Here is a 19515-nt window from a genome sequence, read left to right as displayed (position 1 = left end):
TTTCTCCACATCCTTGCTAACTCTTCTTGTAATCTTTTTTATTATAGCTAGCCTAGTGATTATGAAGTAATAGGTCATTGTAGTTATTATTTGCTTTTCCCTGATAACTAATGATGTTGAGTACCTTTACATGTGCCTATTGTCAGTTTGTATGTCATCTTTGGAGAAAGGTCTGTTTGAAACATTTGTTGATTTTAAAATTTGGCTGTCTTTTTATTTTTGAGTTGTCACTGTTCTTTTTATATTCTGAATAAAATTACTTTGTTAGATATGCAATTTGAAAATATTTTATTTCATTCTGAGATTTCTCTTTTCAACTAATGGAAAATAGTTCAATTTTGATGAAGTCTAATTTATCTAATTTTTCTTTTGTTACTTTGGCTTTTCAGTGTTATATCTTTTTTTCTTCTTAAAGATTTTATTTATTTATTAGAGAACATGAGCAGGGGCAGGAGTAGAGGGAGAGGGAGAAGCAGACTCCCCACTGAGCAGGGAGCCTGATGCGGGGCTCGATTCCAGGACCCTGAGATCATGACCTGAGCCAAAGGCAGATTCTTAACAACTGAGACACCCAGGTGCCCCTTCAGTGTTATATCTATGAAAACATTACATAACCCGAGGTCATGGTGAATTATTCTTATGTTTTCTCCTAAAATCATGTAATTTTACTTCTTACATTTAAGTCTATGGCTTATTTTGAGTTATTTTTTTTTAATATGGTGTAAGGTAGGGCTCCATCCTCATTTTTCTGCATGGGTATATCTACTTGTACCAGCACCATTTATTGAAAAGAATATTGCTTCCTCATTGAATTGTCTCGGTACCCTTGTTCAAAATCAATTGGCCATAAACAGAAGTGTTCATTTCTGTTACCGTGGTCTTAGAGAATGTCTTGGGAAGTACTCATATTCATACATATTAATATATATATTAATATAAAGATATTTATATAGCGATTGATATTAATTCTTTACAAAATGTTTAGTAGATTTCACCAATGAGTGCATTTGAGTTTTGGCTGTTCTGTGTGAGAAGTTTTTGATTACTACTTTAGTTCACTGAAATTCTTACATGTTTAGATTAATGTTTTTTTAATTAATTTTTTTTTAAAGATTTTATTTATTTATCTGAGACAGAGAGAATGAGAGAGACAGAGAGCACATGAGAGGGGGGAGGGTCAGAGGGAGAAGCAGGCTCCCCGCCGAGCAGGGAGCCTGATGCGGGACTCGATCCAGGGACTCCAGGATCATGACCTGAGCCGAAGGCAGTCGCTTAACCAACTGAGCCACCCAGGTGCCCCTTAATTAAATTTTTAATTAAATTTTTTTAAACTAAATTTTGGATGCTTTTGGCCATTATTTCTTCAAATAGTGTTTCTCCCTCTCCGTCTCTTCTCCATCCCATGGATTCTTATTTTGCATATATTGGTATTCCTCATGATGCCCTATAGATCTCTGAGGCTCTGTTCATTTTTCATTCTTTTTTGGAAAACAAGTTTATTAACATGTATATTTCATGTATACATGTATATTTCATGTATATATGGGAGATAACTCGGGAAAATGAGTAAGTCTCAGAAGTGGCTTAAAATTCAGGCTTAAATACCATCTTCAGCTAAAGACAAATCAAAGCCTTTTTTCTTTCTGTTCCTTAGAATCAGTAAATTCAACTGACATTTTTTCATGTTGGCTGATTCTTTGTTTAGCTAGTTCAAATCTACTGTTGAATCCCTATAGTGAATTTTTCATTTCAGTCATTGTATTTTTCAACTCCACAACTTAAATATATGTTTATGTATATTCATATGTATATATGTCCAATGCTTGAACTTTCTCAGGGACAGTTTCTGTTGACAACCTTTTTTTTTTGCATGTGTATGGATCATTCATTATTGACTTAGGATTTTTTTCAGTTATACCGGTAAGATCTTGGCCTTGTTCTTTGGGCTATCCTGTAGCATCTGCCATTTTCTTCTAGCAGGCATTAGGAATGGATTATACTTTTCTTCTGCCCTTTTCTTTTCTTGTAATCTGACTGTGGTGTAAGCCTCTTATCCCAAGCCATGGTCAGGGCCTTTATGTCTCATTCTCTTTTCTTTGCCTTGTAGACACATCGTTTGCCATCAATATCACCTAAGTCATGTGGATCTACATAACTCCACATGGCTAGACCTGTTATACTGGCCACCACGCAGAGCTGCCTTATAAGGTCAGGGCCTTCAAGAGTTTTAGTGAGGTGGTTTTTACTTTTCACTCCCCCTTTCTTATCTCTTCCTTGGACCCCCACAGGGACAGTGGCTGGGGCTGTGATAGAATATGTGACCCATACTGATCTCTAAGCGAATCTCCAATCCCTTCTGAATCCAAACCATTGTTCTTGAATCTTATTTGGGTGAGTAGACTCTCACTTTCCTTGAATAAGATTGTTCTCAGTTCTCATGTAAATAGCTTCAATGTTTCACAACCCAGGGGGCACATAACTTAGAAAATTCCCAACATGAGAATCCCTGCTGCATAAAAATATAGAATTTTTCTGGTAATGAGCTTCAGGAAGTGAGGGTATTGACAACTAGCTTCTTTAAGCAGACTGAAGCAAAGGAACAGCAGGAAGGTGCTTGAAAACACATCTATGAAGATTTTTTTTTTCTCCTTTTTGAGGAACTCTATCCTGGTATTTGTCTTTAATTTGAAGCATCTGCTTCAGTATCTTTACAGTTTATATGCCCAAACTAAATAAGCACACCAAATGCCATTTCCAGACTATTTTTCTATTTAAAAGGGTGTTACAGTAACTTACCTATTATTATTCTTAATTATTCTTACTTACAAAGCAACATTAGGAGTGCAGTCTCTGCTATATGCTGTTTGGGCCCATCCAGATTCCCATTACTGGGTATTCCCATCCATCTCTCAGTTGTGGGTATTGGCTTCTGACGGGCTATATCTGTCCCTTTCTCTGGAAGGTTGCCCTTAGCGGAAGGAGGTATCTAGGAGGGTAAGCTTCACCAGCGCTACTACCTCAGCTGGCCCAACTAGCTCTCCCTCAGCTGGGACAACCTATCTGGTGAATTCACATCCCGTAGCTGCGTATGTTTGAATCTGGATTATAAAACTGCACTTTTTCATAACTTCTTGCCCTCCTCTGTTTTGTTTCCTTCTTCACTTATATACAGGTTCTTCCTGAGGGCATGCCCTCCATAAATCACTTGCGTCAGAATCCTTGGGATGGTACTGTTTTACACATCTAAAACAAATGTGGCAATCTAAATGAAATACCAAGAACTAGCTATGTTATCAACAGGAAAGGCAGAATAAGAACCCATTATGGCTTTTAAGCTTTTTAGATTTCATTCAGCTGTATATTTTCTCAGTAATATGCTATTAGCACTGCGTTGCCTTAACTCCGTGTCCTTGTACCTTGTTTTTTTCAGCGTGGCATTTTATAATCATTTTAGTTTTAATGGCAAGAAACAGTACATAGAGTACTGTGATTGATAGATTTGAAAAATGTTTCATCTTTTATTATCTCTGTTTAGAACTCTGAAGATATAATAGAAAACATCGTATACTCTCCCCATTCTGAAGTTTATTTTGTAAAAGTAATTAGGTTTCATTATGTATTTCTGTGTATTTCTTCTCAGTTTCTGTTATGTCTGGTCCTGAAAGAAATTACAGGAAAGCCAGTCCCGCTAAAGCCACCATATGTATTTCCGTATAGAGCTTCTCCTTTATGTCTGTATCAACATTTTTATCCAGATGCAATAAAATAGATAATCTAGAAGGAAATAAGTAGCATTTCCGTTTGACTTTTCCTTCAGTATGGGGCCAAGCCTAAGTAGTCAAATCTATGAGTTGCCTTCTTAGGATTTCAACCTCACTCTTGAGAAAAACGTATCTGTAACACATTTATATAACTTACATCTCAGATGAGAGAGAAAGACCACCTGAGCTTAGAAAAACGTGTTACCGAATGTCCAGTAGTCTTAGGTTACACAGAGAATCCCCTTCTCCATGACCCCAGAAACGTTTACCAGGTGTGAAACCCAGAAATAATCTCAAAATAGCCCATTCAAAATTCAGAATTCAGTAAGTCCTAATTAAAACCTTGCTTAACTTTGGAAGTAATGAACTTGATTTTCTTTCTCCCCAAAATAAATTTTACAATATCAGGTTCATTAAATGAAACAATCATTTCTCTATAGATTTACAGTTTTAAACACATAAATTCTATTATAACTCCTTTTCTCAGCTCAAGGTATAGATATAGTCTTTCATGTTTTCACAAAGTCTTTCCAGTGTTCATCTGTCATTATTAGTAGGAAGTCACTAATTCACTTCCCTCTCCAGCCACCTCTCATTTTCCAAGGATCCTAGACTATATGAACAAGTAAAAGACTGATTGGGCCAAGTGAGGGCACCCAGCACAGAGAAATCTAGTGGGTATGATCAGTTCAATGATACCTTGTTTTTGTGTGTGGTTCACAGTGTGTCACCTTTGAACATGCATCATCCAGAACACTCATCATGTGCTCTGGTGATACTCTTGGTGGCCCTGATCTGTGCCAGGTCATTCTGGTGTCTAGTTTTTGAATTCTAAGATATTACCTTGAGTTCATACTCACCAGATCATATTTTTCTCTTTATGAGACACTGTGTTTGGGCATTTGGGTCTAAAAGGGCGTTGGTGGCTTGCTCAGATGGAACCTGTTGTCTGGGACTAGGCTGCAGCCTCAGATGCTGAGCCCTTTTCTCCAACACAGACTGCCTTACCGCATAGTGAGTTGCCACATGGGAATTTCCTGTCTTTTCCTACCAGGTGAGATTGGCCAGTCAACCCTGGCAGCTTTCCATAAACTTAAAAATCTGGGAGGAACAACATTCCTTTTTTCTCGGCACGCCCATTTCACAGTACTAGTCCCCTGAAATCCTTATGGCAACTACCTGACCTCATCTTCATACTGCATATACTAAAGGGATGGGCAGCTCCTGCTAAGGCACAGAAAAGAATCAAAAAAAGAAGCCCTGTTGCGCTGTTTCCTCCAGGTATAGGTATTTTCCAATAATAACGAAAATTTGCTTTAAGGAGATCTGCCCTATTTCTAGGCATAGTGCACTTTAGAATATTTTTGATTCAGTGACACTTCATTAACATGTTTTAAGTTCCTTGGCAGGATAATTCCAGTTTCTGGGTAATCTATTCTCCATTGGGCTGTAACCTCATAGTACATTTTAATATTAAGTAAAGTTTAAACCATGTAAATGTTTTTTGTGTATGTGAACAAATCTAAGATACTTTTAAAAAATTGTTTTTCATTAGATCATCCTAGAAAATACACAGCTGATATTCCCATTCGTCTAAATGATAATCCAGTTGGCTATCGAACGTTATGTTTGGTTGGAGAGGTGAAATCACCCATGTTATTGTTTGACCCTCCATTCATATTTTTTACTCCTGTTCCTCTGGATGTAACAACTGTGATGGATATCAACATTTTACCCCAAAACTATTTCAGGTAAATGCTTAATGTAAATTTACCACATTTTCATTTAAAGCCCACTTAATTACCTCACAATTAGTCATTTGATTTTCTTGTAAAAAATTTTGATATGTCTCTCTTCATGGTACAAGAAGCAAGCTTTTTATTTCTATGTGACAAATTACCACAAACTTAGTGCCTTAAAACAGAAATTTGTTATCTCATAATTTCTTTGGGTCAGAAATCCAGGTTTGTTTAGCTGCATCCACTGTTTATGTTCTCAAGGTACAGACTATAGCAGCTGTCTCATCTGAGGCTCAGTCCTCCTGCAAGCTTTCTGGTAGTTGGCAGATTAATCTGTTTAGTTGTAGAACTAAGGTATCATTTTCTTGCTGGCTGTTGGCTGGGATCACTCTCAGCTCTTAGAGGCCACCCTCACATCCTGGCCAAATCCTCCTCCCATCATGGTACTTTACTCAATGAAAGCCAGAAGTGACCATCTTTTGACTTCTCAGTCTCTGACCTCCAAACCTTCTTTTAAGATCTTACCTGATTAAGTCTAACCCACCCATGATAATCTTCCTTTTGCTTTACTTGAATTTATTTAACTAGGGAGGTCAATTATATATGGAAAGTCCCTTTACCATGGCTGTATAACACAGCTGATTCACCAAAGTGATATCATATTTACAGATTCTGCCACCCAAGGGGTGGGAATTAGAGAGTTTGTATGTACACTAAGGCTCTTGGGGACCATCTCAGAATTCTGCCTATCATATGTACATAGTATAGCAGAATGCCGACTGTTTTCATTTTTTAAAAAAATTTATCAGCATCCCAAACCCTAATAGTATATTGCCCTAGATACATTATGTACCCTCGTATTACAAAACAAGTAGATTATGTGTGTGTTTAATTAATTAGTTAATTAATTAACTGCTGGCTTCTGAGAAATGTGGGAGGTCTCCAAAGGGCTCAGATCAAACCAGACCAAACCAGTACATACTTAAAAGCTGAAACCAGAGTAGGAGTGGTGAGCTGTAATAATCTGCCAAATGCAGGCTTGTTCTTAAAACTTGAGACAACTTCTTCAAGGTAGGAAAACAATCTCAAATTCCTGGATTAATCCAGGGACACCGGAAGAGGCTAAAATAGTTCACGTGAGTAAATCCCTCTACTTTTCAGCAGAAGCAAGCAAATCTTCTCTAGATCAGTGGTTCTTAAATGTTGGTGTATATCAGCATCACCTGAGACGCTTTTTAAAACAGAGGTTGTTGTTTCCCATCCCCAGAATTTATGGTTCAGGAAGCCTGGCATGGTATGTAATAATTTGTATTTCTAGTAAGTTTCCAAATGATACTTATACTGCTGATGCATAGACCACACTTTGTGAACCTCTGTTCTAAATGAAGCCATCCTCAGTTTTGGCTGATACTTCAGTTTCCACAATTGCTATCAACCAGACATGAGTGTAATATCAAGTATTGCAAAACTCACAAGGGAAGATGCCATCATTTAGAGTCAGCACAAAAAACCATCTTGAAATTTAGACTCTGAAGTCAGTCAGATATTGGAATTATCAGACACAGAGTATAAATAATTTTTTAAAACAAGATCGCATTATAAAAATTAGTAATGAACATGGAATTATACAATATAGACTTGAAAATGAACCAAATATAATAACTTTTAGGAATTTTAAAACAAAGTGTGTAGGGTAAATTTTTAAGGGCATCCACAAACCTAAGATTGTATATAACTACACAAACAGTATAGAAATCAACAGAATCTCGGTTAATTTTGTAAGAGAGAAAAAGAGATGCATACTTTAAAAAGCAAGAAAAACCTGAAACAAAAAAGATGGCAAAAACTCTAAGTAGTTGAGTAATACAATTGAATGTAAGTAAGTTACTCTGACTAGTTAAAAGACAGAGAATGTTAGAGTAAATAAAAAAAAAAATCTAACTGTTAAAAGAAGTATATGTGAGACAGAAGGACAAGAAAGATTGAAGTAAAGCAGGGTTTCTCAACTTCAGAACTGTTGACATTTTTGGAAAGATACTTCTGTTTTTTCATGGAGGCTATTTTGTACATAGTAGGATGTTTAGCAGCCTCCCTGGTCTCTAACCAGTAGCATCCTCCCCCAGTTATGACAGAAAAAAAAAGTCTCCACACATTGCTGCATGTCCCCTGGGATGCAGAACCACGCCCAGTTGAGAACCACCAAACTAAAATCTTAGGAACAGTTATAGCAGAATAACTGTAAGAAAGCTGGATAGCAGTATTAATTTTACATGTGATAACCTTATTTAAGAGGTAAGACGTATTTTTAATATTAAAAATACATTAAATAATTATAAAAGATGCAGCTCACCTGAAAACTATCAGAATTCTAAAATTGTATGCACAGCTAAAATAGTCTTAAAATATATAAACCCCAAATTAAAATTATAGGGGGAATTGACTAGTCCTTCATCACTGTAGGATATTTCAACACATACCTCAATTATTGATGAGTCCAAAAGACAAAAACACTTGTATAGATAAAGGAAATTTGAAAAGGATATTTTAAAGGCTTCATTCATTTACTAATATTATTAAAAATACTAAAAGTAGTATTAGGGGCCCCTGGGTGGCTCAGTTGTTAAGCGTCTGCCTTCGGCTCAGGTCATGATCCCAGGGTCCTGGGATCGAGCCCCGCGTCAGGCTCCCTGCTCAGCGGGGAGCCTGCTTCTCCCTCTCCCACTCCCCCAGCTTGTGTTCCCTCTCTCACTGTCTCTCTCTCTGTCAAATAAATAAGTAAAATCTTTAAAAAAATAAAAGTAATATTAAAAATAGTACTATAAAATACTGCACCCTGCAGTTATAGAATACACAGTTTTCTCTATCATATAGGAGATATTTACAAAGACTGAAAGTGTATCATTCTATAGTTCAAATTTAACAGTTTTTTTAAAAAAGATTATTTATTTTGTAGAGAGAGAGAGCATGAGTGGGGAGTGGGGAGGGGCAGAAGGATAGAGAGAATCCCAAGCAGACTCCCCGTTGAGCACAGAGCCTGACTCAGGGCTCAGTCTCACAATCCTGAGATCAGAACCTGAGCTGAAACCAAGAGTTGGATGCTTAACCAACTGTATCACCCAGGCACCCGTCAAATTTAACAAATTTTGAAGAGTTGACATCATATATACTATGTTTTCTGATAATAATTATAATTTTAAAATCATTAAAGAAAATATTAACAGATTTGCCGTACATTTGGAACTGCTTAAAAAAAACTTGCCTTTTTTTAAATTTTAGAGAGAGAGAGAGAGCACACATGTGAGTGGGGGGAGGGTCAGAGGGAGAGGGAGACTCTCAAGCATACCCTGCATTGAGTATAGAGCCTGACAAGGGGCTTGATCTCATGACTCTGAGATCATGACATGAGCCAAAATCAGGAGTCAGACACTCAAATGGCTGAGCCATCCAGGTGCCCCTAAAAAAAATCTTCTATAGAGAGTCAAAGAAGATACCATACTGAATTCTGCAAATAAATAATAATTAAAATACCATGTATCAAAACATGAAAACAACATTCACTGATATAAAAGCAGTGTTTGAGTATTAAATTTGAAGACTTAACTTGAAACACATACTGTCACTTCTGTTGCTTTCTTTAGACAAGTAAGCCTGCATCTGTCTTGAGTTAACTGCATCTGTTATATTAAATTCCAGTGGTTAAGCAATAAACAAATATACTTATGGAATGTAGCAAAAATGGTATTTAGATGGAAATGTGTAGTCTTAAATGCTGATAGTAGATAAAAAATGATTAGAAGTTTCAAGTATTCAACCTAATAAATAAGAATAAGAATAATAGATTAAACCTAAGGAATATAGAATGTAGATAAAATGAAAAAGTAGAAATGAAAGCAATAGAAAGCAAATATATAGAAAATAGACTCACTGAACCCGAAAGTTGGTTCTTTGAAAAACTAATACAATGGATACTGATACAGTGATATTGACAAGGAACAAAAAGAAGATACAACTAAATAGTATTAAGAATAATGGGGCATATTATATATCCAGTGGAGGAAAATGAGATAATCAAAATACTATGAGGAAATTTATTCCAACACATTTGAAAACTTAAATGGGAAGTTTGTAGACAAAATATAATTCACTAAAACCATACTGGGAATACATAGAAAGTCGAAAGTCTTTGAATCAATATTTAAAATCTTCTTACAAGGAAAATATCATCTTCTGATGTTTTTACAGGCAAGTTTTACTAAACTTGCAAGAAACTGATATCTCAAACCTTGTAGAAATTCTAGACAAGAGGAAAAGAGACGATGTGCTCTAATTTGTTTTATGAAGTCAGAAAGTTTTATTATAAAATTAGATAATTACAGTATGAGAAAGATAAATTATAGGCCAGTCTCTCTTTTGACTATAGATGCAGTAATCCTTAATGAATTAAATTATGTATACATATTAATATAATGTATATTACATATATAATACAAATATATTAATAAATCATGACCAACTTGGGTGTATTCCAGTATTGCAAGATTTGCCTAATGTTAGAAAATCTAAAACACCTTTGTATTTGTATTTGTATTTCGTCTCCCACATTTACAAGTTAAAGAGAATAATGATATGATCATTTCCATAGATGCAGAAGAAAAGCATTTGGTAAAATCCCAAAACCATTCATGATAAAACTCTTAATAACAGGAATAAAAGAGATATCCCTTAAATTGTTAAAATTTTCTATCATGTATCTAGAAGAGACATTATCATGGATACTGGAACATAAATTAATTCCCTTTAAATAAAAAAGAAAAGGCAAGGGTGCCTATTATCACTGTCTAACACATTTTCCTGAAAAATGTAGTCCATGAATGAAGTTAATAGAAATAAAATATGTAAGGAAAGGAAAATAAGCACTGTCATTATCTATAGATTAGATGATTTTCCATATAGGAAATTAAAAGAATCTACAGGTAAAATTTTAAAGCTATGAAGATCATTTATCAAAATAGACGCATATAAGTTCACTATTTAAAATACATAACACTGGGGTACCTGGATGGCTCAGCTGGTTAAGCCTCCGTCTTGATCTCAGCTCAGGTCTTGATCTCAGGGTCATGAGATCAAACCCCATGTTGGGTTCTGCACTCAGCATGGAGTCAGCTTGGGACTCTCCCAAGGTTGAAAATAAATGGATATTATTCAAGTTGTGGAGCCCAGAGCAACCTGTAGTTTCTCACGTTTGGCCTGCAGAATATGATGAGTGCTTACTTACACTTTAGAGCTTGCTCTGAATGCCATTTGGTGACAAGAGTATAGTTGCTCAGCATTAACTGGACAACTTTGGGATTCCCAGTTCTTTCAAGACCCTGTCTCATAAGCAGACACTAATCCTGTTGCTTAAACAGAAAATAGAAGTGACTTGAAATATATTGTGCTAAAAAGTATTTTTTTAATCAAGAAACATTGTCTAATATATGGATTAATGTTTTACTCTTTCAACTTCTGAATGAATGTATAAAGGTATCAATTTAAAAATGATCTCACGTCAAAAGTTGAATCTTGAAAAAATGCGGTATAATGAAAGGAACATGTAACAATGACTGTAGACATGATATAACCCAGTCTCCTCATTGTACGCACAATAAGATCAACAGCATTAATGACTTATCCAATGACACTTAGCTACTTAACAGAATTGGATTCAAACCTGATTTATAAATAACATTTTTAATTTTTTTATGCAATGAACCATATCAGTTTAAGTAACTGAAGTTGAGATCTTTCTTTACTTTTTTAAGTTAATTAGCAGAATGATCTTCATTGTAATTAACATACTAGGGAAATAGGATTCCCATTTGATAACACTTCTTATTTGTTATAGGAGCCTACATATATAATAAAATTTTAAAAGTAATATGGCTAAATATTAACTGACCACTAAAAGTTATCAAGTGTTAGAGTTAAAAGTCAATACTACATACTGTGTTATTAGAAATAATAAACATTTTAGATTGGTTAATAAATTATAGGTATATAATGAAATATGTGAACATTAAGTGGAATTTTCTAGGATTAATTATTAGAAACTATTCATGACATATGTATATAAGTGCTTAATAGTATGCACACTAAAAATTTTTTGTGTGTATATGCATCTGTTAGTATTATATTTAGTCTACATGCATTAAAGCTTTAGCTAGCAAATTGGTGAGTTTTGGTAAATTTTTATAAGGATACATTCAAGGACAACACTATATCATGGCTATCGATAAAAACACATTGTATTTAGTCAGGTGTTTTAATCATCTTTTTTTAATTCATAGAGGACAGAAGGAATTTTGGATCATCCTATGTGGTCAAATTAATGTATTATCCATCTTACTTATATTGTGGCCAGAAAATAAGAGATGATGCAAAAATATCTTTAATAATTGGGCATATTATTGCAAATATTTCTTGTTTAGTTGTTCTAATGATTCAAAAACCAGAGGAAGACACATTTAAATCCAATTATTTGCGTGTACTTTGAGCTTTTTTTTTTTTTTTTAATTTTAAACAGAGACTCAACGTTAAATGTCCAGATTCCCCCAGCAAGACTTTTTGATGGGGACGAGGTTCATCCTCTTTCTGTGACGTTTCCAAAAGGCAGAGTCATCACAGGCTCTCCCAGTGGAATGAATGCGGAGCTCACCTGCCACCTCAGCTTCAGATCATCTAAACCTGTGTCCTTTTTCACCGATATTCTTTTCTGTGATAACAGAGATAACTGGTAAGATATTCTTTTGTATCTGACAGCAAAGAATAATAAGTTTATGTTTTACACTATTGTAAAATGCTAAAAGGAGAGACATGTAAAATAATGACTTTGGCCGTAAAGTTGTGCATTAAAGTTCCAAACGTAGCATTGCTCCCATGAGAAACAGCTTGACAGCTGTTACCAGCACATACTGCAGGTAGGCTCTGTGGCTTTGAATCTTGGCTCTGTTAACTGAGGTGAACTTATTTAATCTTCTGAGTGCCTCTGTTTTCTCCTACATAAAATGGGGGTAATAACAGAACCTATCTCCTCTGTAATCATGGGAAATTCCCTGAGTTAGTAATCATTGAGTAACTGGACAGGGACTGGAACAAAGGAAATGCTAAATAAGTACTAAATGAAAATGAGAAATATCAGCGTAATGAGTTTCCAAACAGTACAATTTTGTTACCTGTTGCTTTAACAGACTCCGGGAAATCCAAATACACCTTGGTAAAAACATGTTTCTGGATTTCTTACCTTGTAGGATAAGAAATTCCACTTTTCCATTACACCCTGAGATGATTTGATTCCTGAAGGCTAATTAATGGGTAGAGCAAACAAGTTTGTTAAAAATGTTTATAGTGAGAAGTAGCATTAGAGGGAATTGTACACTAAAGATGAGTGACAGGGGCGCCTGGGTGGCTCAGTTGGTTAAGCGACTGCCTTTGGCTCGGGTCATGATCCTGGAGTCCCTGGATCGAGTCCCACATCGGGCTCCCTGCTCGGCAGGGAGTCTGCTTCTCCCTCTGACCCTCCCCCCTCTCATGTGCTCTCTCTCATTCTCTCTCTCTCAAATAAATAAATAAAATCTTTAAAAAAAAAAATAAAATAAAGATGAGTGACAGTGTATGTGCTCAGTGTGATCATTTATTGACTTGTAGTGGGGTTGTTACTGTTTGGTGTATTCATAGTCAATGGACTGGTTCCTGTGTTAGGAATTAGAAGGGAGAGAGACAGATGCTATTGGAATGTCTCGTCCAGAGCAGAGGGTGGCTGTATCTAGGAGTTCTCCTGAACTCCACCTTCCATGTCTCTTGCATATGTAGATGGATAAAATCATCTAAGTTATACCACTCAGACTCCCGTTTTTCTCTTTTGATGCTAACAGTCTGTCTTTTGTTGATATTTAAAAACAAATTTTTTAAAAGATTTTTTTTAATTTCTTTATTTGACAGAGAGATAGCACAAGTAGGCAGAGTGGCAGGCAGAGGGAAAGGGAGAAGCAGGCTCTCTGCCGAGCAGGAAGCCCGATGCGGGGCTCGATCCCAGGACCCTGGGATCATGACCTGAGCCGAAGGCAGCCGCTTAACCGACTGAGCCACCCAGGCGCCCCTAAAAACAAATTTTTAACGGTTTTGCTTTAGGCTCCCATCAAGCACTGAACTCAGTCCTGGGAGACAGTCTGTCTTTTTGTACATTACTGACCTTGTTCATAAAAGTTTTAACTTTATTTCACTCCAGTCCACAAATTCACGCTTTGCCCAAAGCCCTACGTAAGGTGGACCTTTGCACTCACCAATAAAAATCATGAATAATTTATCCATGAATGTCTTAAAGCTAATGAAGCCTCAGACCATATTAACAGGGTGAGGAAGGAAATAGTTTCACTCAATACTGAGTGGACAAGATTGCTTCTGGGACGAGAGTACGAGTGCCTCTAACAGGGGCATGAACAGACTTGACTGTTGTCTGGTCAGCAAACAAGACAGTAAGGAGACCTGAAAACAGTCTCTAGAAGGCGGGGGGGGGTGGAGGGGTGCTATATTTGATGATCTTTTCTTTTCTTTTCTTGTCATTGCTGTGTTTCCTTTCTGTCTTGAGACTGGTTTCTCTTACCTGGATTTCCCCACCCTTCATACCTTACTTTCCACTAAGTTCCATTTCAACCTTCAGCAAGTTTGGGTTAAATTGAGCTTTTAATGACTTTTTTTTTTTAAGATTTTATTTATTTATTTGACAGAGACAGACACAGCGAGAGAAGGAACACAAGCAAGGGGAGTAAGAGGGAGAAGCAGGCCTCCCGCAGGGAGCCCAATGCGGGGCTCGATCCCAGGACCCTGGGATCATGACCTGAGCCGAAGGCAGATGCTTAACTGATTGAGCCACCCAGGCGCCCCTAAATAGAGCTTTTAGAAGTAATTTAGAAACTTTGAAAACCATAGATGGGCTACAGAAGGCTTTCCCATGCACCCAGATGAACACGAATCATAAGCACTCCGTGGAACCTTAATACAGGCAAATCCCTTTACTGATGCATTCATTGTTAACTCCTTATCTAGTTTCCTGTAGTGCATATGACCAGGTCTTCTGTTTCTTCTCAACTCCACAGTTGTCTTTGCCTTTCTTTCTGTAGACTTTCCACCTTTGATCTCATTGAGATAAATGAGGTCTTCCACCAAGAAATTCCTCAAGAGTTTCTTTCTCAACTCAGAATTTCTCTTGGGAATACATTTTATTCTTTTGTTTCTTTTCATCTATTATATTTATTACGGGTAATCCATATGTGCTCTGCCCAATCTTTTGGGCAAGAAAAGGTGAATTAGAAAGGGGCCCTTCCTTGATGGAGGTCAGTGTAGTAAAGGTAGACTTTAAACAAGTGTTTTTTATATATAGTCTTTGGTGTCAAGAGGTGAATACAAAAGGCAGTGCAATAGGAGCAGCTGATAATATCTTGGGGCAGTGGGGAAATCGGGGATGGCTACATAGGTTCCTGAGTAAAATCTCAAAGGACAAATTGCACTTGTCAGTGTTCATCCTAAATTGAATCCTTTTTTTTCTTTTTTGCATCCGATTTGTCCATATTGGAGCACATGGGTTCAGTACAAAATAAAACTCTCATTCCTTTATGCTTTGTTTTCTTTTACTCATGTAAGACCATTTCATACTGTGGTTCCCCTTGGGGCCTAACATGAATGCGTTCTTATTTTGTTTCCTTATTTAGACTTTGTCACATTTGAATTGGCTAAGCTGGCCCAAGAGCCATAAGAAGTTGCACACCCCACTTGCCTTTTCTCTGAATTCCCCACAAAATCTGGGGACAGAGGCTGTGCATCTATGGGAGGGATGGTGATGTGGTCAAAGACTATTACAAGTGTGTAAAAAAAATGCACTAGGTATGGAAGCCGAAGCAGCCTTATATTTGGGGGGATGTTTTTGGTGTTTTTGGTTTGATGGATATTGGCAAGGCAGAAGTGAGAGATGAAGCTGAAAGAGCAGCGGGAGCAGATTGTGGGGGTCTTCCATGCTCTGCTTTGGTACCCATGAGTGAGACATAGGAAAGCTAGGAGAGGTGATGTTATAGAAATCAAAGCTTGGATGCATAAGGAAGCATGAGGTCAACAGCTATTAATGAACACAGGTCAAGGAATACATAGTAACATATTTCATTGCTGCTTTATGAATCAACTTCTATTCTAACTTACTATCTTCCTTATGTACTAGTCAATTACAACTGTTTTCTTCTTGATTTTCCTTACTTTTACTTTTGGCATATGAGGTACCAATGTAGGGGTATATGGAGGGGAGGGGAGAGAGAGAGAGAGAGAATATATGTGTGTATATATATTATATATATGTGTGTGTGTGTAATATATATATATTAGTTTCTGTATTGCCTTTATGCACCAAGGAGTATAGTTTACAATTAAATACATATATAGGTCTTAAGTTATACTCTTTAGAATTAGGGAATAAAGAAATATCACCTGAATAAAATAACAGGAATTCCCTTACATAGGTATAAGATATATGGAAAGCATCCTAAGAAGTAATCTACCTTGAAAAGAAAGTGTTAACTGATCATTGATAAAATTAGTGAATGTCTAAAATGTCTGTAGGTGGCCCCTAATCAATAAATCATCAATATAAAATAATTAAGGAGAAGATACAGTTTTAGAAATTATAATAGGTATATAATTATCTCTACTTTGGGTGAGTGATAAACATTTAAATTGGAGCTGGGAAATAAGAATGTCCAGGTGTTCAATTCAGTGCAGTCCAGAGTCAAGGGTGGCCTTGAACAATCAAAGCAAAGTTCTGATTCAGTCACCCAAATATTTTTTTTTTTTTTTTAATTTTTTTTTTATTCTTATGTTAATCCCCATACATTACATCATTAGTTTTAGATGAAGTGTTCCATGATTCATTGTTTGTGCATAACACCCAGTGCTCCATGCAGAATGTGCCCTCCTCAATACCCACCACCAGGCTAACCCATCCTCCCACCCCCCTCCCCTCTAGAACCCTGTTTGTTTTTCAGAGTCCATCGTCTCTCATGGTTCGTCTACCCCTCCGATTTCCCCCGCTTCATTCTTCCCCTCCCGCTACCTTCTTCTTCTTCTTCTTCTTTTTTTTTTTCTCAACATATATTGCGTTATTTGTTTCAGAGGTACAGATCTGAGATTCAACAGTCTTGCAAAATTCACAGCGCTTACCAGAGCACATACCCTCCCCAGTGTCTATCACCCAGTCACCCCATCCTTCCCACCCCACCCCCCACTCCAGCAACCCTCAGTTTGTTTCCTGAGATTAAGAATTCCTCATATCAGTGAGATCATATGATACATGTCTTTCTCTGTTTGACTTATTTCACTCAACATAATACCCTCCAGTTCCATCCACATCGTTGCAAATGGCAAGATCTCGTTCCTTTTGATGGCTGCATAATATTCCATTGTATATATATACCAGATCTTCTTTATCCATTCATCTGTTGATGGACATCTTGGCTCTTTCCACAGTTTGGCTATTGTGGACATTGCTGCTATAAACATCGGGGTGCACGTACCCCTTCGGATCCCTACTTTTGTATCTTTGGGGTAAATACCCAGTAGTGCAATTGCTGGATCATATGGTAGCTCTATTTTCAACTTTTTGAGGAACCTCCATACAGTTTTCCAGAGTGGCTGCACCAGCTTGCATTCCCACCAACAGTGTAGGAGGGTTCCCCTTTCTCCGCATCCCCGCCAACATCTGTCATTTCCTGACTTGTTAATTTTAGCCATTCTGACAGGTGTGAGGTGGTATCTCATTGAGGTTTTGATTTGGATTTCCCTGATGCCGAGCGATACTGAGCACTTTTTCATGTGTCTGTTGGCCATTTGGATGTCTTCTTTGGAAAAATGTCTTTTCATGTCTTCTGCCCATTTCTTGATTGGATTCTTTGTTCTTTGGGTGTTGAGTTTGATGAGTTCTTTATAGATTTTGGATACTAGCCCTTTATCTGATATGTCATTTGCAAATATCTTCTCCCATTCTGTTGGTTGTCTTTTGGTTTTGTTGACTGTTTCCTTTGCTTTGCAAAAGCTTTTTATCTTGATGAAGTCCCAATAGTTCATTTTTGCCCTTGCCTCCCTTGCCTTTGGCGATGTTTCTAGGAAGAAGTTGCTTCGGCTGAGGTCAAAGAGGTTGCTGCCTGTGTTCTCCTTTAGGATTTTGATGGACTCCTGTCTCACATTGAGGTCTTTCAACCATTTGGAGTCTATTTTTGTGTGTGGTGTAAGGAAATGGTCCAGTTTCATTCTTCTGCATGTGGCTATCCAATTTTCCCAACACCATTTGTTGAAGAGACTGTCTTTGTTCCATTGGACATTCTTTCCTGCTTTGTCAAAGATGAGTTGACCATAGAGTTGAGGGTCCATTTCTGGGCTCTCTATTCTGTTCCATTGATCTATGTGTCTGTTTTTGTGCCAGTACCATGCTGTCTTGATGATGACAGCTTTGTAATAGAGCTGGAAGTCCGGAATTGTGATGCCGCCGGCTTTGCTTTTCTTTTTCAACATTCCTCTGGCTATGCGGGGTCTTTTCTGGTTCCATACAAATTTTAGGATTATTTGTTCCATTTCTTTGAAAAAAGTGGATGGTATTTTGATGGGGATTGCATTGAATGTGTAGATTGCTCTAGGTAGCATTGACATCTTCACAATATTTGTTCTTCCAATCCATGAGCATGGAATGTTTTTCCATTTCTTTGTGTCTTCCTCAATTTCTTTCATGAGTATTTTATAGTTTTCTGAGTACAGATCCTTTGTCTCTTTGGTTAGATTTATTCCTAGGTATCTTATGGTTTTGGGTGCAATTGTAAATGGGATCGACTCCTTAATTTCTCTTTCTTCTGTCTTGTTGTTGGTGTATAGGAATGCCACTGACTTCTGTGCATTGATTTTATATCCTGCCACTTGACTGAATTCCTGTATGAGTTCTAGCAGTTTTGGGGTGGAGTCTTTTGGGTTTTCCACATAAAGTATCATATCATCTGCAAAGAGTGAGAGTTTGACTTCTTCCTTGCCAATTTGGATGCCTTTGATTTCTTTTTGTTGTCTGATTGCTGTGGCTAGGACTTCCAATACTATGTTGAATAGCAGTGGTGATAGTGGACATCCCTGCCGCGTTCCTGACCTTAGGGGGAAAGCTCTCAGTTTTTCCCCATTGAGAATGATATTCGCTGTAGGTTTTTCATAGATGGCTTTTATGATATTGAGGTATGTACCCTCTATGCCTATACTCTGAAGAGTTTTGATCAAGAAAGGATGCTGTACTTTGTCAAATGCTTTTTCTGCATCTATTGAGAGGATCATATGATTCTTGTTCTTTCTTTTGTTAATGTATTGTATCACATTGATTGATTTGCGGATGTTGAACCAACCTTGCAGCCCAGGGATAAATCCCACTTGGTCATGGTGAATAATCCTTTTAATGTACTGTTGGATCCTATTGGCTAGTATTTTGGTGAGAATTTTTGCATCCATGTTCATCAGGGATATTGGTCTGTAATTCTCCTTTTTGATGGGGTCTTTGTCTGGTTTTGGGATCAAGGTAATGCTGGCCTCATAAAATGAGTTGGGAAGTTTTCCTTCCATTTCTATTTTTTGGAACAGTTTCAGAAGAATAGGTATTAATTCTTCTTGAAATGTTTGGTAGAATTCCCCTGGGAAGCCATCTGGCCCTGGGCTTTTGTTTTTTGGGAGATTTTTGATGACTGCTTCAATTTCCTTAGTGGTTATAGGTCTGTTCAGGTTTTCTATTTCATCCTGGTTCAGTTTTGGTAGTTGGTACATCTCTAGGAATGCATCCATTTCTTCCAGGTTATTTAATTTGCTGGCATAGAGTTGCTCATAATATGTTCTTATAATTGTTTGTATTTCTTTGGTGTTGGTTGTGATCTCTCCTCTTTCATTCATGATTTTGTTGATGTGGGTCATTTCTCTTCTCTTTT

General features: G+C 37.0%; 1 protein-coding gene across 1 annotated transcript in view; it reads left to right on the top strand.

Annotated features, from left to right (window-relative positions):
- Positions 1-19515, top strand: part of CFAP47 (cilia and flagella associated protein 47) — a 506331-nt gene that overhangs the window by 123420 nt on the left and 363396 nt on the right. The window contains exons 25-26 of the mRNA XM_021681266.1: positions 5317-5512; positions 12063-12272. Of these exons, the coding sequence (XP_021536941.1) occupies positions 5317-5512; positions 12063-12272 (406 nt within the window). The remainder of the gene's footprint in view (positions 1-5316; positions 5513-12062; positions 12273-19515) is intronic.

The sequence above is a fragment of the Neomonachus schauinslandi genome, chromosome X (assembly GCF_002201575.2).
Source record: "Neomonachus schauinslandi chromosome X, ASM220157v2, whole genome shotgun sequence".
Classification (NCBI taxonomy): domain Eukaryota; kingdom Metazoa; phylum Chordata; class Mammalia; order Carnivora; family Phocidae; genus Neomonachus; species Neomonachus schauinslandi.
Note: the sequence above shows the minus strand (reverse complement) of the source record. Positions and strands in the feature narration are given on the sequence as shown.